General features: G+C 38.0%; 1 protein-coding gene across 2 annotated transcripts in view; it reads left to right on the forward strand.

Moving 5' to 3' along the window:
• Window positions 1–332: 332 nt before the first annotated feature.
• SIM2 (SIM bHLH transcription factor 2) overlaps window positions 333–18,991 on the forward strand; it is a 74,696-nt gene continuing 56,037 nt past the window's right edge. For both annotated transcript variants that reach the window (XM_072138742.1, XM_072138743.1), the window contains exon 1: window positions 333–884. In XM_072138742.1, the coding sequence (XP_071994843.1) occupies window positions 710–884 (175 nt within the window). In that variant the 5' untranslated portion in view covers window positions 333–709. The remainder of the gene's footprint in view (window positions 885–18,991) is intronic.

An 18,991-nucleotide genomic window follows, 5' to 3' on the forward strand; every position in this document is an offset into this window, starting at 1 on the left:
CCCCCAGGGTGATGTCTGCAGAGGTGTGGGCAGTTAACCCCTTTACTGCTGGGGCTACAGATAGGACTCCTGCCCCCCAGCAGCACTATATAGAGCAGCAGATGCAGAGAGCAGAGCTGTTAACCCCTAGTGACCTGTGGCAGTGTAATACAGCAGGGACAGGCTGCACAGTAGTAACCCCTGGTGTGCCGGGGCTGCAGAGGCGTTAACCCCCTGGCTGCTGGAGTGTGCAGCTCACCCTGCCCTCCCCGTGTAGTGTGTGGAGACGTCACTGAGCCCGGGGCCTATCCAGTGTCTGCACAACTCCACAAGTCTCCATTGCCTGCACCTCCATCCTGCTGGGAAGATCCCTCAGTGCTCTCCTATGGACAGAGTGGAGGAGAGGAGCCCAGCACACAGGAGGGTCTGACCCACACACCCCTACATGTGGATTGCTTCTTACTGCAGGACATGGAGCTGATCCTTCTCCCTGGACTCCTGGACTAGGGCCTGGAGGAGTCACAAGAAAGATCTCCCTGATCAGGAGCAATGGCCCAGAGACAAGGGTGGGCATAATGCCCCTGGCCCAGGGCTACCAGTCAGTGCCCAGTGCTGTGCCCCCTACTGATTATTATGTCAGTGCTATCACTTCCAGCAGTCATCTTCTTCTACCCTGATCACTACCACCACCATCATCTTCACCATCACCACCATCATCTTCATCATCACTATGAAGGAGAAGTCTAAGAATGCAGCCAAGACCCGCAGGGAGAAGGAGAATGGGGAGTTCTATGAGCTGGCAAAGCTGCTGCCCCTGCCCTCTGCCATCACCTCCCAGCTGGACAAAGCCTCCATCATCAGGCTGACCACCAGCTACCTCAAGATGAGAGCAGTCTTCCCCGACGGTAAGTGGCCCCTCAGCAGACACCTGCACGAGTCACCCACATATCACAGCAGATACAATGTATATACAGTATATACCTTCCAAATGTATCAAGAAGGAGAGAACTAGGACAAGGATCTGATGATCTGCACAATATCGTGTGCAGGCAACAAATGTATCAATCTAATAATCTGCAACAAACATAATACAAGAGCTGAGAGTGATACATTGTAACGTCCGGAGAAGGGAAAAGTAAGAATTACAGAAATAATCAAATAATAATAATAGAAGTAACACAGTAATAATAAGAATGAAACCTGTAAGTAATTATTTGTAGTCCCCAATAAAATCTCAGTATAAGCCGCCATAGGGTGCATGTTCTCGGTTTTAAAGCTTTAAAATAAATGTTTGATTTTTACTTATTTATTATTTGTCCAGTTATTAATTTGAATCCACTTTTAATATTATTTTATACTGTGTTTAATATACTAAAACATTAAAGAAACATCGATAAAGGTTTCTCTTATGTCACTTGTATTTATTTGTATTTCCACGATTTTACTATTATCCGCATTATTATTGTTGTTCATAATAATAATAATAATAATAATTACAACAATAATAAAATTTTGGTATGTATACTTATAATATATATATATATATATATATATATATATATATTTAATATTTATTTACTACAGTGTTTACCAGTTTTGTTTTATTATTACTGCTACTTTTGTTTAAAATGTGTATTTTGACTTTGTTATGAAAAACCATCATATTTTGTATATATATATATTTTTTAATTATTTCTTTCCATGTCATAATATAATATGCAATTTAGTATATAATCTGACCAGTTTTAATACTGCTAATAGATTTTATTAATATTGCTTCTGGCATATTCAGTATTTATTTTTACTATTAGTATTTCAGTAACATTCCTTTTATTTTGCTTTTTGTTTAGTTTTTAATAATTTTAATTTCTAGTTTTATTTATGACTTACTAGTATTTATATTCTTGTTTTAATTATTAACTATTATTACTATTATTTTTGCATTACATGCATTACTGATATTATGACTTTTGTGGTATTTTTTTTTTTTATAATTAACCCTGTTATTAGGTCCCTGCTACTATTATCACTAGTTTTATTTCCTAGTTTAATCCAAGTTTTTAGCAATATAAATACATCAATTAACTCGGTAGCAATAATAGTAATCACAAGTATATGGGAAAATCCCTGTAATTACTATCCTTTATATGTTTCTATAAATATTGTGATGTTTCTATATACTGTAGATGCTTCTATAAATATTTAGCTGTTCCATATATATATATATATATATATATATATATATATATATATATATATATATATGTAGATGTTTTATATACTGTAGGTGTTTCTATATACTATTTGTCTCATTTATATATTATGTACTATATCCACAGCTGGTCTTGAAGTTGTTGAACATATATCTATATTTTTTTTATAATGTATAAGAAACTAAACTTATATTTAATGGAGGCCTGTACTGTATCTGTTACCTTAAATAGGTTTGTTTAGCAGAATATTGAATTATCTAGAAGAAAATATCTATCTTTATAATGTCAGTGTATGTACAGAGAGGTTATGAGGGGCAGCAGTCCCCATGTTGGGGGCTACTGTGCAGCTAGTGATGTGTTACATGAGGTTTAGGAGCTCAGTGCGGTCTGTGCACAGTCTGCTCTTCTTCCACACATACATCATGTAATAATCATGTAAATCTAAATCAGCAGCCAATTACCTGCTATAAATAACCCCGGGTCCTGTGCTGGCACATGCAGCCCCTGCTCCCACACTGACCACCATATTGTATTAGGGATTTTGCGGTTTTATTACAGTTTTGCTTTATATTATTATCACTGGTGTTATTAATATACATATTACGATATATTTTACTACTTTGTATGTGCAATATAGGGTTAATTGCTCACAAAATATGCTTAACATTCAGTATTTCCTTGTCTGTATCATGTTTGCTGCTTTTACCTGTGTTCTGTGTTGTGTTCTGTGTTGTGTTCTGTGTTGTGTTCTGTGTTGTGTTGTGTGTTGTGTTGTGTGTTGTGTTCTGTGTTGTGTTGTGTTCTGTGTTGCGTTTATCTGCCTTGCATTGTGTGTGTATGTTGATGGTTGTGCGCCCTATTTATGATATTACATTCTATATATTGTGTATATACCTTGTATATTGTGTGTGTGTGCTGTACTGTAGATTGGGTTTGTTACATTGTAGGTTGTATTGTGTTTTCATTATTTATGCTGTGTATTACATTGTATATTGTGTATGTGAGTTGCACTGATGTGTGTAATGTTGTGGATGTTGTTTGCTTTGTGCCTTATTAATAATGTGCGCCGTGTAAATGTAATATTTTGCAAAACATATTTCAAGATTCATCTTTTCTTATAATCCCAGTATTTCTATTTCTATGGGGCCTTCCCTCTGTTTCACGTTTTCTGTCTAAGCACATTTTAAAGGGTCCAAAATATTATTATTATTATTATTATTATTATTATTATTATTATTATTATTATTATTATTATTATTATCATGATATTGAATATATTATTTATACATTTTAAATGAGTGTAATTTTCATATATATAACATGTTCTATATGTATTCAGATTCACATACTATTCATTTCCATGGGACTTTCAGTTTTGTTTTTAGCTGTTTTTCTCCATTTCCTTTCTGATAAGATTTTCACAGAATCTCTCAAAATTCACAGACACAGGGATCTTATTCCTTATAATGGGGTTTCATGGTCCTGTTAGTTCATGGGGGGGGGGGGGATATATATAGGGCTAGAGGATGGAGGGGATATATACAGGGCTAGGGGATGAAGAGTATATATAGAGGGCTAGAAGATGGAGGGGGTATATACAGGGCTAGAGGATGGAGGGGATATATACAGGGCTAGAGGATGGAGGGGACATATACAGGGCTAGAGGATGGAGGGGGTATATACAGGGCTAGAGGATGGAGGGGATATATACAGGGCTAGAGGATGGAGGGGGTATATACAGGGCTAGAGGATGGAGCGGATATATACAGGGCTAGAGGATGGAGGGGGTATATACAGGGCTAGAGGATGGAGGGGGTATATACAGGGCTAGAGGATGGAGGGGGTATATACAGGGCTAGAGGATGGAGGGGACATATACAGGGCTAGAGGATGGATGGGGTATATACAGGGCTAGAGGATGGAGGGGACATATACAGGGCTAGAGGATGGAGGGGGTATATACAGGGCTAGAGGATGGAGGGGATATATACAGGGCTAGAGGATGGAGGGGGTATATACAGGGCTAGAGGATGGAGCGGATATATACAGGGCTAGAGGATGGAGGGGGTATATACAGGGATAGAAGATGATGGAGGGGATATATACAGGGATAGAGGATGGAGGAGGTATATACAGGGCTACAGGATGGAGGGGGTATATACAGGGATAGAGGATAGAGGGGATATATACAGGGATAGAGGAATGAGGGGGTATATACAGGGATAGAGGATGGAGGGGGTATATACAGGGCTAGAGGATGGAGGGGATATATACAGGGCTAGAGAATGGAGGGGGTATATACAGGGATAGAGGATAGAGGGGATATATACAGGGATAGAGGTTAGAGGGGATATATACAGGGCTAGAGGATGGAGGGGGTATATACAGGGATAGAGGATAGAGGGGATATATACAGGGATAGAGGTTAGAGGGGATATATACAGGGCTAGAGGAGGGAGGGGGGGGGGACAAACACATGGATATCTAATATACTGAAGGTGAATAAGCAGGGAAATAACCTGTGAATATGTATGTATGCAGATATTATTTTTGTTTTATCCAGGTTTAAATTATGTTATTTATTTTGGGGGTTACATTTATATTCTACCAATAATACAGGATAGACTGACCCCAACTGACCAAAATCCAAGCAACAAAGAATTAGTTTGTCAGACCGATCGGATGGAAGAGGGATCAATCTACAAAGGCTCAATGTCCCGCAGCCTCACCCTATACACCCATATAGCAGGAGAGGGGGTGTCTCCACCACTAGTACTTACCAGTATATATATATAAGTATATCCTCTTCCGCCCACTATATATCCTCACCACCAGCTCTGCCCAGTATATATTTCCCCACCAGCCCTGCCCAGTATATCAGTATATTCCCCCCATCAATAGTTTCCAATACATGTTCTCTCGACCAGCACTGCTCAGTATATACCCCCCCCCACGAGCACTGCCCAGTATATATCCCACCATCAATTTGTCCCCAGTATATATCTCACCACCAGCTCTGCCCAGTATATATCCCCCCCAACAGTTCTGCCCAGTATATTTCCCCCCACCAGTACTGCCCAGTATATATCCCCCATCACCTCTGCCCAGTATATATCCCCACCACCAGCCCTGCCCAGTATATAACCCCCACCACCTCTGCCCAGTATATATCCCCCCCACCAGTACTGCCCAGTATATATCCCCACCACCAGCCCTGCCCAGTATATATCCCCCCACCACCTCTGCCCAGTACATATCCCCCCCAACAGTTCTGCCCAGTATATATCCCCACCACCACCTCTGCCCAGTATATATCCCCCACCAGCTCTTCCCAGTATATATCCCCCACCGGCAGCTCTGCCCAGTATATATCCCCCCACCACCTCTGCCCAGTATATATCCCCCCACCACCTCTGCCCAGTATATATCCCCCCACCACCTCTGCCCAGTATATATCCCCCACCACCTCTGCCCAGTATATATCCCCCACCACCTCTGCCCAGTATATATCCCCCCCCACCTCTGCCCAGTATATATCCCCACCACCAGCCCTGCCCAGTATATATCCCCCACCACCTCTGCCCAGTATATATCCCCACCACCAGCCCTGCCCAGTATATATCCCCCACCACCAGCTCTGCCCAGTATATATATATCCTACAGAGAAACGTTTAGAGAATATACATTAGGTAGAATAAATGGTGCTCCCTTACATTGTATATACAGAAGATGACACTATAAGCCTGTGATTTTACATAATAATAATAATAATAATAATAATAATAATAATAATAAATAACCTTTTAATCAATGTCTTTCTGCTATGTAGACTTTGCTCCCTGTGATCAGACTCTGGATACAGCTGTGATATATGATCATCAGGATTAATATTAGTCATTATATTATTCATCCTTTAATGCCATATACTATCCATGATATTATTATATAAGAATCAATAGATTTTAAACTTTATTTTTTAATAATCAATGTTTGTAAACCTTTATGTCATAATAATTATTCTTCTACATCTTTATAAGAAAACCTCAAATGTTTCTATTTACAACACAACTAATATATTATTATTATTAAAGTATTGACAGTTAATATTGATAACAATTCAAATATAATTTTTTTAAATGAATAATAAAAGTGAATGTGTATATTTAATTCTGATGTTTATTATTATAATTAGCCAAAATAATAATCATCATCATCATCATAATAGTGTAATATACGGATTTTAAATAGGTAATGAAGGTTAGTTATAAAGGTGTAATATAGGATTATGAGTAATAATCATTATTTTTATTAACAGGCGCAACAATTATGAATGATGATAATTTATGAATTATGAATAGCAATAATAATATTTTAACATTTGATGATTTTCACATAATTATTGATAGGGTTTTTTTTCTTCTAATTCATATTATTAATGTCACCAGTCCTATTTATAAGTTATTGCTATTGTAAGCAGCAGTGTGTATATATATATATATATATATATATATATATACATATATATATATATATATATATATATATATATATATATATATATATATAGTTACTACCAAGATAGTTTTAGTAATGTGATTGATGATAAAAAGAAAATGCTGAGGGATATCTGTAATGTGGAGTTTGATAGTGATGATGATGAGGGTAGTAGTAAAATCAGAGCTGACCTCCTGTAATCTGTTGGCAGCTCCTATTGTCCCAGTCTCATTATCACCTAATTAATCTCCATGATTGAGAGTAATTACAGCAATGTGCTGCCACTTTCAGCCAGATAATCCCAGCCTGGCACCGGTGCCCTCCCATTATACACCTCCAGTGTAACTCTATCACTACATGGATGTAGAACAACAAGTCCCAGCACAGGAGCTGAAATCTCATCATTGTATTTATGTGTCTCCAGACGATTCATTCAGAAATCATGGAGTAAAACTTGTAATGTAAGAAACAAAGCAACAGATTGTATCCATGATAATATAATGTGCAATCTAAATAGGGGAGTATAATAATGCACAATAAATAGAACATAATTTATAATATACATATCTATAATAATATTCTCACTACATGGGTGCAGGTATCTGCGGCTGCCAGCAGCAAATGTATCAGGTGTGTAGCGAGAATGTAAGAGGATGGGGAGGTCAATATGTGTATCCAGATAATAATAATAATAATAATAATAATAATAATAATAATGAATACTATTTATTTACATAGCGCCATAAAAGTCCAGATAGTTATGGATTAAGATAATACAGTAGATAGATAAATAAATAAATAAATAAATAAATAGATATTAGATTAATAGATATGAGATAGATGCTAGGTAGATAGAATATAGAAATAGATAGTTATTTACTGCGTTCTGTACTGTGTTGCTGTATCTATCTATCTGGCTGTTTTTATAATCTGTCTATTTTGCTTCTATCTATTTCATATATTTATATCTAACTCCTGCTCTATCTAGATTGTGTCAACCAATCTCCTATCTCTCTATCTATCTCATATCTATCTATCTATCTATCTATCTATCTATCTATCTATCTATCTATCTATCTATCATCTATCTATCTATCTATCTATCTATCTATCTATCTATCTATCTGTCTATCTATCTATCTATCTATCTATCTATCTATCGATCTCATATCTATCTATCTATCTATCTATCTATCGATCTCATATCTATCTATCTATCTATCTATCTATCTATCTATCTATCTATCTATCTATCTATATCATATCAATCTTTCTATATCCTATCTATCTATCTATCTATCTATCTATCTATCTATCTATCTATCTATCTATCTATCTATCTATCTATTATATTGAAAGGTGATAATAGCTTCCAGACGCAGAATTGTAAAAACAGATAAGTCGATTTATTCCATATTCAAAGCGACGTTTCGGCTCAAAGTGTGAGCCTTCCTCAAGCTGGTTAGCGTGAACCCAGATTTTCTTTTTTCTATTTCTCATATGTACAATATATGTAAGGTATATATAATGTAAGATGTAACCCTGTGACTGTAGTATTCCTATGGTGAGTGCAGTGCAGGGAGATGTTTCCTATCACATTTTCCTATTTCTCTAACATCTTTGTGATGCTTCCCTTGTTAGAAACATACAAGTTACAGCAAAACCTCACATATCCCCCTGTACTATCCTATATATACATAGTACATCCTATACATATCGTGTTCCATGCAATGTAACCTCATGCACCGTGTGCACCGGGCTGTAATATCTGTGCTCCCAAGAGCTGACACTTCAGAGCTTTCCACAGAGAACTGGACTCGCAGCTTTGGTAAATGTCTATAGAAAACCATCACATTTTATGGAAATATCTGGATAATGGTAAAGAGCAGAATTAATTATAATATAGAAATAATTATTTCTACTAGATCGCTGATCGCTCTGGTTGGTTTAATGTTTATATAAATATTTAGACAAAGGATCGGTCGGCAGATTGTGGCGTGTAGGAGCTCGATGTGATTGTGACCAATGTGTGTGCGATATTCTGACACATAGATGGTAGATGTGTATTTGACCTGTGAACCATGGAGTGACCTCTCTGCTTCCTGTCATGTTCTAGTCGCTTCACTCTGATCCGTTTTGAAGCGTTTTCACAGCGTTTTTAACGGTGATGTTACATTACAGACTTTACTGTCGCAGGATTTTGATGTAATTTTTCTCCTTTGTTCAATAAATGACTAAAGAAAATCCCTTGACATTTAAAAACCGCATGACAAGTGTTTAGACCCTATGAGACCTTATGATGTGTCAGAATCTGCAGGTCATCAGTGAGAGTATATTCACACAGTGCAGCTGGTGCTGGTTTTGAAACAATTTTTTTTAATGTTTTTTTTTTTTTTTTTTTTTAAGGGGAACAACTTTATTTCATTTGTAAAAACTTGTAACAATATTCACAACCATTTACTGACCTCAAGCCAATCACTGACCTCACATGTCTTCTGGGTGGATTAAGTCTCCCCTAGGCCTTGGGGTATAAAAAAATAAATGTGGGTCCCCACAATTCAAATTTATTTTTTGATTGTTCAAAATTTACTCCCTACATAAGGTAGCAGAACCAAGCGTTTACTATTTGCTACAGCAGTATTCACACAGCGGCAGCACAAAGTGATGGTCTTAAAGGGGTTGTTCTAGAAATGACACTTACCCTCTTATCTAATCGCTAGGGGTCTGACAAGCATTGGTCCAATCACTACTATGGAAATGCTGGGTAACAGTGTTAGCAGTCCCATTAATAGGGGTACAACAGAAATGAGGCAAGTTGAGTCTCTTGCCTCAGGCTGCACCACCTGCAGGAAGATGGGGTGGGCAGCATCAGGGGCGCAGTCACCTGCTACAAAGCAGGACCTGACACTTGGGGGTCATTTATCTTATTTCCCCCTCTCTTCCTTCCCTGTTGTGTCTATTTTTTGCACCTAATTTGTCTGTCGTTAAATGCAGGTTTTTTTTTTTGGCGCAAATCGTACCATAGCCTTTCCTAAGCACGGTCAGGACTGGCATGTTATTGCGCAAATATTTATGCCCATATAGGCGCAATAGTGTAATAAATCGGCCGCAAAAACTGTAAATGACAAATATGGCGCAAAAACACAGCGAATTGAGACGTTACATAAAAAAAACGCAAAATAGGTGCAAAACAGCCATGACACAGGAAAAAGGCGCAAAAAAAAACAATGTAAGGAAAAGATAAATGACCCCCACTGTCTCTACACATCTAGAGTCAGCATGGGTGTGAGACACTGCAGGGATAACCCATTTTCTAAAAATAACCTGACATATTACTACTGGATGGAGCAGGATTGGGGGGGGGGGGGAGGGGTCATTCTATAGCTCGTCTCAGGCAGCAGAGAATTTAGGTTCAGCATGTTATGAATTTGGCGCATCCTCTGACTAAACGTTATCCAACAGACCGACGGTTATAGATGTGGACTGTGGTAACACTGTGACTGCTGCATTTTGCATTGTGAGTAATACGGGGCCACTATCAGGGTGCTCTGATTAACTGACTGTAGTGCTGTCTGCACCTTAAAGGGAGTGTACCCCCTCTCCAAGCAATGTAATGTTGTAAAGACATGATCTATGATTTTAAAAATACCTTTATTATTTCTATCAATTATTCCATTTCCGAGAAATTCCCATTTTGATCTGTATGATAATGAGGCAGTTGGTGCACCCAGCACCCCGGTGCACCCAGATCACTGCTATTCCTGCCTATTACTTGTCTTATGAGAAGCAATGGGCAACACTAGAAGAAGAGGGAAGTGGTTTAGTTGGGAATATAACTGCTCCTGGTGCTAAGAACGCATCTGAGTGCACCAACTGCCTCATTACCATAAGGATTAACCAGGGAATATCTTGTAAATGGCATAATGGACAGCAAAAAACAAAGGTTTTGTTGGAAATGACTGTCTACTGCAGGTTGAAATGCTTGGTTGAGCCAGTGACTCTTGTAAATTTATATTTTTCAGAATTGTTAAGCGATTGTTTAAAATAATATATATTTTTTTTTTTTGGGGTGGAGATCGTAAGAGGTGACAAAAAAACAACAAAAAAGTGGAAAAATAAAAAGAAAGATTTGCGGATGTTTTTGAATGTGTATTGCTATAGAGTTTATGGAGTCATATGGTTGAACAATTTGCTCCTGGTTTCTGACCCTGGGTCTTCTGACTTTAGGGTCGGCAGCCATCTTGCTCCCCTGTCTGACGCTGAGTTAAGCTTTTCTCTGCCTCTAGCACCTCCCCCTGCATTCCAGGAGGAGTTCACACTGATACACACTGACTTCCTGCCGGCAAACAACACATCAGATTGTGAGGAGAGTAAAGCTACAGGCAGATAAGTTCTTTATCCAAGGGAGGGGGAGGGGGAGGCACATCAGATGTAATAGTACTGTATGTTGTGGGTGAGCTGAGATATAGCAGGGCTGAGAGTGTCATTGTGTGTTATATGCATCTCATGGATCTCATCTCTCATCTGTCACACTCTTATAATTAAGCTTATACTGACCACCAGTGATAGTAGCTAAAAGAACAATACAACTGAGTACATTGTACAGTAAGTGGTTAAAAATTATCTTTATTGTGTAAACATCACTAGAGGATTCAAAATTGAGAATTTAAAAAAATGTGAAAAACAATGATACAACAAATGCTATGAATTTCTGCCTTTTAAAGGAAATCTACGACATGGATTCAGTGCTAAAGGGAATTATTCAAATGAGCCCCAGGGGCTCCTGGCTACACCACAGAAGCCCCTTCTGACTCATCTGCTAATTATTGCTGCCTTCATGTGGTGAGGGAGGAAGTGGGTGGAAACGCTGACTGGAGGCGTGAATAATTAGCGGATGATGGAGCTAGAAGAGGCTTCTGTGTTGTAGTAGGGGCCTCTGAGGCTAATTTGCATAATTAAACAACAATTATCTAAAAAACTTAGCTGTTAGAATCAAAATGAAGAATGGATCTTGTTTCAGGAAGCTTATACCAGCATTTAAGTCTGTTTGCTTGTTATCACTGCATTCAATGATTGGTGATCATCGCAGCCATCATATGGGTATTTCAAATAATCATGATGTGTGATGTACAATAATGCACTATGTCACTCTATGTCATCCAGTGGTGATGTGTGATGTACTATGACACTCTATGTCATCTAATGGTGACCGGTTATGTACTATGGCACTCTAAGTAATATAATGGTGACCGGAAATGTACTATGGCACTCTATGTAATCTAATGGTGATGTGTGATGTACTATAGCACTCTATGTAATCTAATGGTGACAGGTGATGTACTATGGCACTCTATGTAATCTAATGGTGACAGGTGATGTACTATGGCACTCTATGTAATCTAATGGTGATAGGCGATGTACTATGGCACTCTAAGTAATCTAATGGTGACAGGTGATGTACTATGGCACTCTAAGTAATCTAATGGTGACCGGAAATGTACTATGGCACTCTATGTAATCTAATGGTGATAAGCGATGTACTATGGCACTCTAAGTAATCTAATGGTGACAGGTGATGTACTATGGCACTCTAAGTAATCTAATGGTGACCGGAAATGTACTATGGCACTCTATGTAATCTAATGGTGATGTGTGATGTACTATAGCACTCTATGTAATCTAATGGTGACAGGTGATGTACTATGGCACTCTATGTAATCTAATGGTGATTGTGGATGTACTATAGCAGCCTATGTAATCTAATGGTGTTGTGTGATGTACTATAGCACTCTATGTAATCTAATGGTGACAGGTGATGTACTATGGCACTCTGTAATCTAATGGTGATAGGCGATGTACTATGGCACTCTATGTAATCTAATGGTGATTGTGGATGTACTATGGCAGTCTATGTAATCTAATGGTGATGTGTGATGAACTATGATACTATATGTAATCTAATGGTGATGTGTGATGAACTATAGCACTCTATGTCAGTGGTGGCGAACCTACCGGTGCCAGAGGTGGCACTCGGAGCCCTCTCTATGGGCACCTGTGCCATCACCCCAGCACAGAGTTCGCCAGACACGACTCAAGGCCTCTTGCAGTCCCAGGCAGCCCGGGACCCTAGAAGGAAGCTACAATTATAATCCAAACTTCTACTGTATTGGTGTCCTCAGGTGCCTATACAATTTAAACATGTGACAGAGCAGGGAATAATAAGTTACTGCTTAAATTGTCACATTGGCGCTTTGCGAAAAACCTGTGGGTTTTGGTTGTAGTTGGGGCACTCTGTGCCTAAAAGGTTTGCCATCACTGCTCTATGTAATCTTATAGTGACAGGTGATGTACTATGGCACTCTTTGTAATCTAATTGTGATGTACTATTGCACTTTTGGTAATCTTATAGTGACCGTAAATATACTATGGCACTCTATATAATATAATGGTGACTGGTGATGTACTATGGCACTCTATGTAATCTAATGGCGATGTACTATGGCACTCTATGTAATTATGTAATCTAATGGTGACTATGGATGTACTATGGCAGTCTATGTAATCTAATGGTGATGTGTGATGTACTATGGCAGTCTATGTAATCTAATAGTGACAGCTGATTTACTATAGCACTTTATGTACTGTAATCTAATGGTGGCCAGAAATGTACTATGGCACTCTATGTAATCTTATGGTGACTGTGGATGTACTATGGCACTCTATGTAATCTAATGGTGATGGGTGATGTACTATGGCACTTTATGTCATCTAATAGTGACAGGTGATGTACTATGGCACTCTATGTAATCTAATGGTGATGTGTGTTGTACTATGGCACTTTATGTTATCTAATAGTGACAGGTGACGTACTATGGCTCTCTTTGTAATCTTATGGTGACAGGTGATGTACTATGGCACTCTATGTAATCTAATTGTGATGTGTGATGTACTATTTCACTTTCGGCAATCTAATAGTGACAGGTGATTTACTATAGTACTCTATGTACTGTAATCTAATAGTGACCGTAAATGTACTATGGCACTCTATGTAATCTAATGGTAATGTGTGATGTACTATGGCAGTCTATGTAATCTAATGGTGATGGGTGATGTACTATGGCACTCTATGTAATCTAATGGTGACTGATGATGTACTCTGGCATTCTATGTAATCTAATGGTGACCGGAAATGTACTATGGCACTCTATGTAATCTAATGGTGATGTGTGATGTACTATAGCACTCTATGTAATATAATGGTGACAGGTGATGTACTATGGCACTCTATGTAATCTAATGGTGATTGTGGATGTACTATAGCAGCCTATGTAATCTAATGGTGATGTGTGATGTACTATGGCACTCTATGTAATCTAATGGTGATTGTGGATGTACTATGGCAGTCTATGTAACCTAATGGTGATGTGTGATGAACTATGATACTATATGTAATCTAATGGTGATGTGTGATGAACTATAGCACTCTATGTCAGTGGTGGCGAACCTACCGGTGCCAGAGGTGGCACTCGGAGCCCTCTCTATGGGCACCTGTGCCATCACCCCAGCACAGAGTTCGCCAGACACGACTCAAGGCCTCTTGCAGTCCCAGGCAGCCCGGGACCCTACAAGGAAGCTACAATTATAATCCAAACTTCTACTGTATTGGTGTCCTCAGGTGCCTATACAATTTAAACATGTGACAGAGCAGGGAATAATAAGTTACTGCTTAAATTGTCACATTGGCGCTTTGCGAAAAAACTGTGGGTTTTGGTTGTAGTTGGGGCACTCTGTGCCTAAAAGGTTTGCCATCACTGCTCTATGTAATCTTATAGTGACAGGTGATGTACTATGGCACTCTTTGTAATCTAATTGTGATGTACTATTGCACTTTTGGTAATCTTATAGTGACCGTAAATATACTATGGCACTCTATATAATATAATGGTGACTGGTGATGTACTATGGCACTCTATGTAATCTAATGGCGATGTACTATGGCACTCTATGTAATTATGTAATCTAATGGTGACTATGGATGTACTATGGCAGTCTATGTAATCTAATGGTGATGTGTGATGTACTATGGCAATCTATGTAATCTAATAGTGACAGCTGATTTACTATAGCACTTTATGTACTGTAATCTAATGGTGGCCAGAAATGTACTATGGCACTCTATGTAATCTTATGGTGACTGTGGATGTACTATGGCACTCTATGTAATCTAATGGTGATGGGTGATGTACTATGGCACTTTATGTCATCTAATAGTGACAGGTGACGTACTATGGCTCTCTTTGTAATCTTATGGTGACAGATGATGTACTATGGCACTCTATGTAATCTAATTGTGATGTGTGATGTACTATTTCACTTTCGGTAATCTAATAGTGACAGGTGATTTACTATAGTACTCTATGTACTGTAATCTAATAGTGACCGTAAATGTACTATGGCACTCTATGTAATCTAATGGTAATGTGTGATGTACTATGGCAGTCTATGTAATCTAATGGTGATGGGTGATGTACTATGGCACTCTATGTAATCTAATGGTGACTGATGATGTACTCTGGCATTCTATGTAATCTAATAGTGACGGGTGATGTACTATCTATGTAATCTAATGGTGACTGATGATGTACTCTGGCATTCTTTGTAATCTAATGGTGATGTGTGATGTACGATGGCACTTTATGTAATCTAATAGTGACCGTAAATGTACTATGGCACTCTATCTACTGTAATGTAATGGTGACAGGTGATGCACTATGGCACTCTATGTAACCTAATGGTGATATGTGATGTACCGTGGCACTCTAAGTAATCTAATGGTGACCGGAAATGTACTATGGCACTCTATGTAATCTAATGGTGATGGGTAATATGGCACTCTATATAATCTAATGATAACGGGTGATGTACTATGGCATTCCATGTGATGCGTGATGTACTATGGCGCCCTATGTAATCTAATGATGATGGGTGATGTACTATGGCACTCTATGTAATCTATTGGTGACTTGTGATGAACTATGGCACTCTATGTAATCTAATGGTTAAGGGTGATGTACTATGGCTCTCTATTTAATCTAATTGTGATGTGTGATGTACTATGGCACTCTAAGTAATCTAATGGTTAAGGGTGATGTACTATGGCTCTCTATGTAATCTAATTGTGATATGTGATGTACTATTGCACTTTCGGTAATTTAATAGTGACAGGTGACAATACTATGTACTGTTATCTATTAGTGACCGGAAACGTACTATGGCTTTTTATGTAATCTAATGGTGATGAGGGATGTGCTATGGCACTCTATGTAATCTAATAGTGACGGGTGATGTACTATGGCACTCTATGTAATCTTATGGTGATGGATGATGTACTATGGCACTCTATATAATCTAATAGTGTTGGATGATGTACTATGGCGCTCTATGTAATCTAGTGGTGATGGGTGATGTACTATAGCACTCTATGTAATCTAATAGTGACGGGTGATGTGCTATGGCACTCTATGTAATCTAATGGTGACTGATGATGTACTCTGGCATTCTTTGTAATCTAATGGTGATGTATGATGTACGATGGCACTTTACGTAATCTAATAGTGACCGTAAATGTACTATGGCACTCTATGTACTGTAATGTAATGGTGACAGGTGATGCACTATGGCACTCTATGTAATCTAATGGTGATATGTGATGTACCGTGGCACTCTAAATAATCTAATGGTGACCGGAAATGTACTATGGCACTCTATGTAATCTAATGGTGACGGGTGATGTACTATCGCACTCTATGTAATCTAATGGTGATGGGTGATGTACTATAGCACTCTATGTAATCTAATGGTAATGCGTGATGTACTATGGCGCTCTATATAATCTAATGATGACGGGTGATGTACTATGGCACTCTATGTAATCTATTGGTGACTTGTGATGAACTATGGCGCTCTATATAATCTAATGGTTAAGTGTGATGTACTATGGCTCTCTATTTAATCTAATTGTGATGTGTGATGTACTATGGCACTCTAAGTAATCTAATGGTTAAGAGTGATGTACTATTGCTCTCTATGTAATCTAATTGTGATGTGTGATGTACTATTGCACTTTCGGTAATTTAATAGTGACAGGTGACAATACTATGTACTGTAATCTATTAGTGACCGGAAATGTACTATGGCACTTTATGTAATCTAATGGTGATGAGGGATGTGCTATAGCACTCTATGTAATCTTATGGTGATGGATGATGTACTATAGCACTCTATATAATCTAATAGTGTTGGATGATGTACTATAGCGCTCTATGTAATCTAATGGTGATGGCTGATGTACTATAGCACTCTTTGTAATATAATAGTGACGGGTGATGTACCATGGCACTCTATGTAATCTTATGGTGATGGGTGATGAACTATGGCACTCTATGTAATCTAATAGCGATGTGTGATGTACTATAACACTCTATTTTATCTAATGGTGATGGGTGATGTACTATGGCACTCTATGTAATCTTATGGTGATGGGTGATGTACTATGGCACTCTATATAATCTTATAGTGTTGGGTGATGTACTATGGCGCTTTATGTAATCTATTGGTGATGTGTGATGCACTATGGCACTTTATGTAATTGTATGGTGATGAGGGATGTACTATGGCACTCTATGTAATCTAATGGTGACAGGTGATGTACTGTGGCACTCTATGTAATCTAATGGTGAGGGGTGATGTACTAAGGCACTCTATTTAATGTAATGGTGACAGGTGATGTATTATGCACTCTATGTAATATAATGGTGACGGGTGATGTACTAAGGCACTCTATGTAATCTAATGGTGATGGGTGATGTACTATGGCCCTCTACGTAGTCTTATGGTGACTGTTGATGTAATATAGCACTCTATGTAGTCTTATGGTGATGGGTGATGTGCTATGGCACTCTATGTAATCTAATAGTGACGGGTGATGTACTATAGCGCTCTATGTAATCTAATGGTGATGTACTATAGTGCTCTATGTAATCTAATAGTGACGGGTGATGTACTATGGCACTCTATGTAATCTTATGGTGATGGGTGATGTACTATGGCACTCTATGTAATCTAATAGTGACGGGTGATGTACTATAGCGCTCTATGTAATCTAATGGTGATGTACTATAGTGCTCTATGTAATCTAAAAGTGACGGGTGATGTACTATGGCACTCTATGTAATCTTATGGTGATGGGTGATGTACTATGGCACTCTATATAATCTTATAGTGTTGGGTGATGTACTATGGCGCTTTATATAATCTAATGGTGATGTGTGATGCACTATTGCATTTTATGTAATCGTATGATGATGAGGGATGTACTATGGCACTCTATGTAATCTAATAGTGACGGGTGATGTACTATGGCAATCTATGTAGTTTAATGGTGACAGGTGATGTACGATGGTACTCTTTATAATCTATTAGTGATGGGTGATGTATTATGGCACTCTATATAATCTAATGGTGACAGGTGATGTACTATGGCAGTGTTTATAATCTATTAGTGATGGGTGATGTACTATTGCACTAAAGGTGATTTACTATAGCACTCTATGTAATGTAATCTAATGGCCGTACTATGGCACTCTATGTAATTTAATGGTGACGGGTGATGTACTATGGCACTCTATGTAATCCAATGGTGACCAGTGATGTACTGTAGCACCCTATGTAATCAAATCATGATTGGCTGATGTATTATGGCACTCTATGTAATCTTATGGTGATGGGTGATGTACTTTGGGACTCTACGTAATATAATGGTGATGGGTGATGTACTATGGCACTCTACGTAATATAATAGTGATGGGTGATGTACTATGGCACTCTATGTCATCTAAAAATGAATGATGATGTACTCTGTAACTCTATGGGGGTCATTTATCTTATATCTGTTTTGGCTTCTTTATGTCTGTTTTTATTTCCTTCTGCTACTGTGGTAATTTATCAATCTCCCTTTTTCCTTGTGTTAAATGTTTTTTTTTTTTTTTTTTGCGAGACAAATGTTTCTAAAATGTCACACAAATGTCTCAAGTCACTTCTCTCCATTTTCTATATTTTTCTTAAGTGTGGTTTCGTCTGCATTTTTTTGCGAGTTTGAAAAAATAAATGTCATTTGCGACATTTAGCAAATCCGGAATAGAACATAAATATGTCTTTCTGACGATAAATTAATTAACTTCATTGCACATTTTTTAAAAAACTCCCCTAAAAGACAGAAAAAAAAGAAAGAAAAATAAGGATAAATG

Source organism: Engystomops pustulosus, chromosome 2, assembly GCF_040894005.1.
Source record: "Engystomops pustulosus chromosome 2, aEngPut4.maternal, whole genome shotgun sequence".
In the NCBI taxonomy this organism is placed as follows: domain Eukaryota; kingdom Metazoa; phylum Chordata; class Amphibia; order Anura; family Leptodactylidae; genus Engystomops; species Engystomops pustulosus.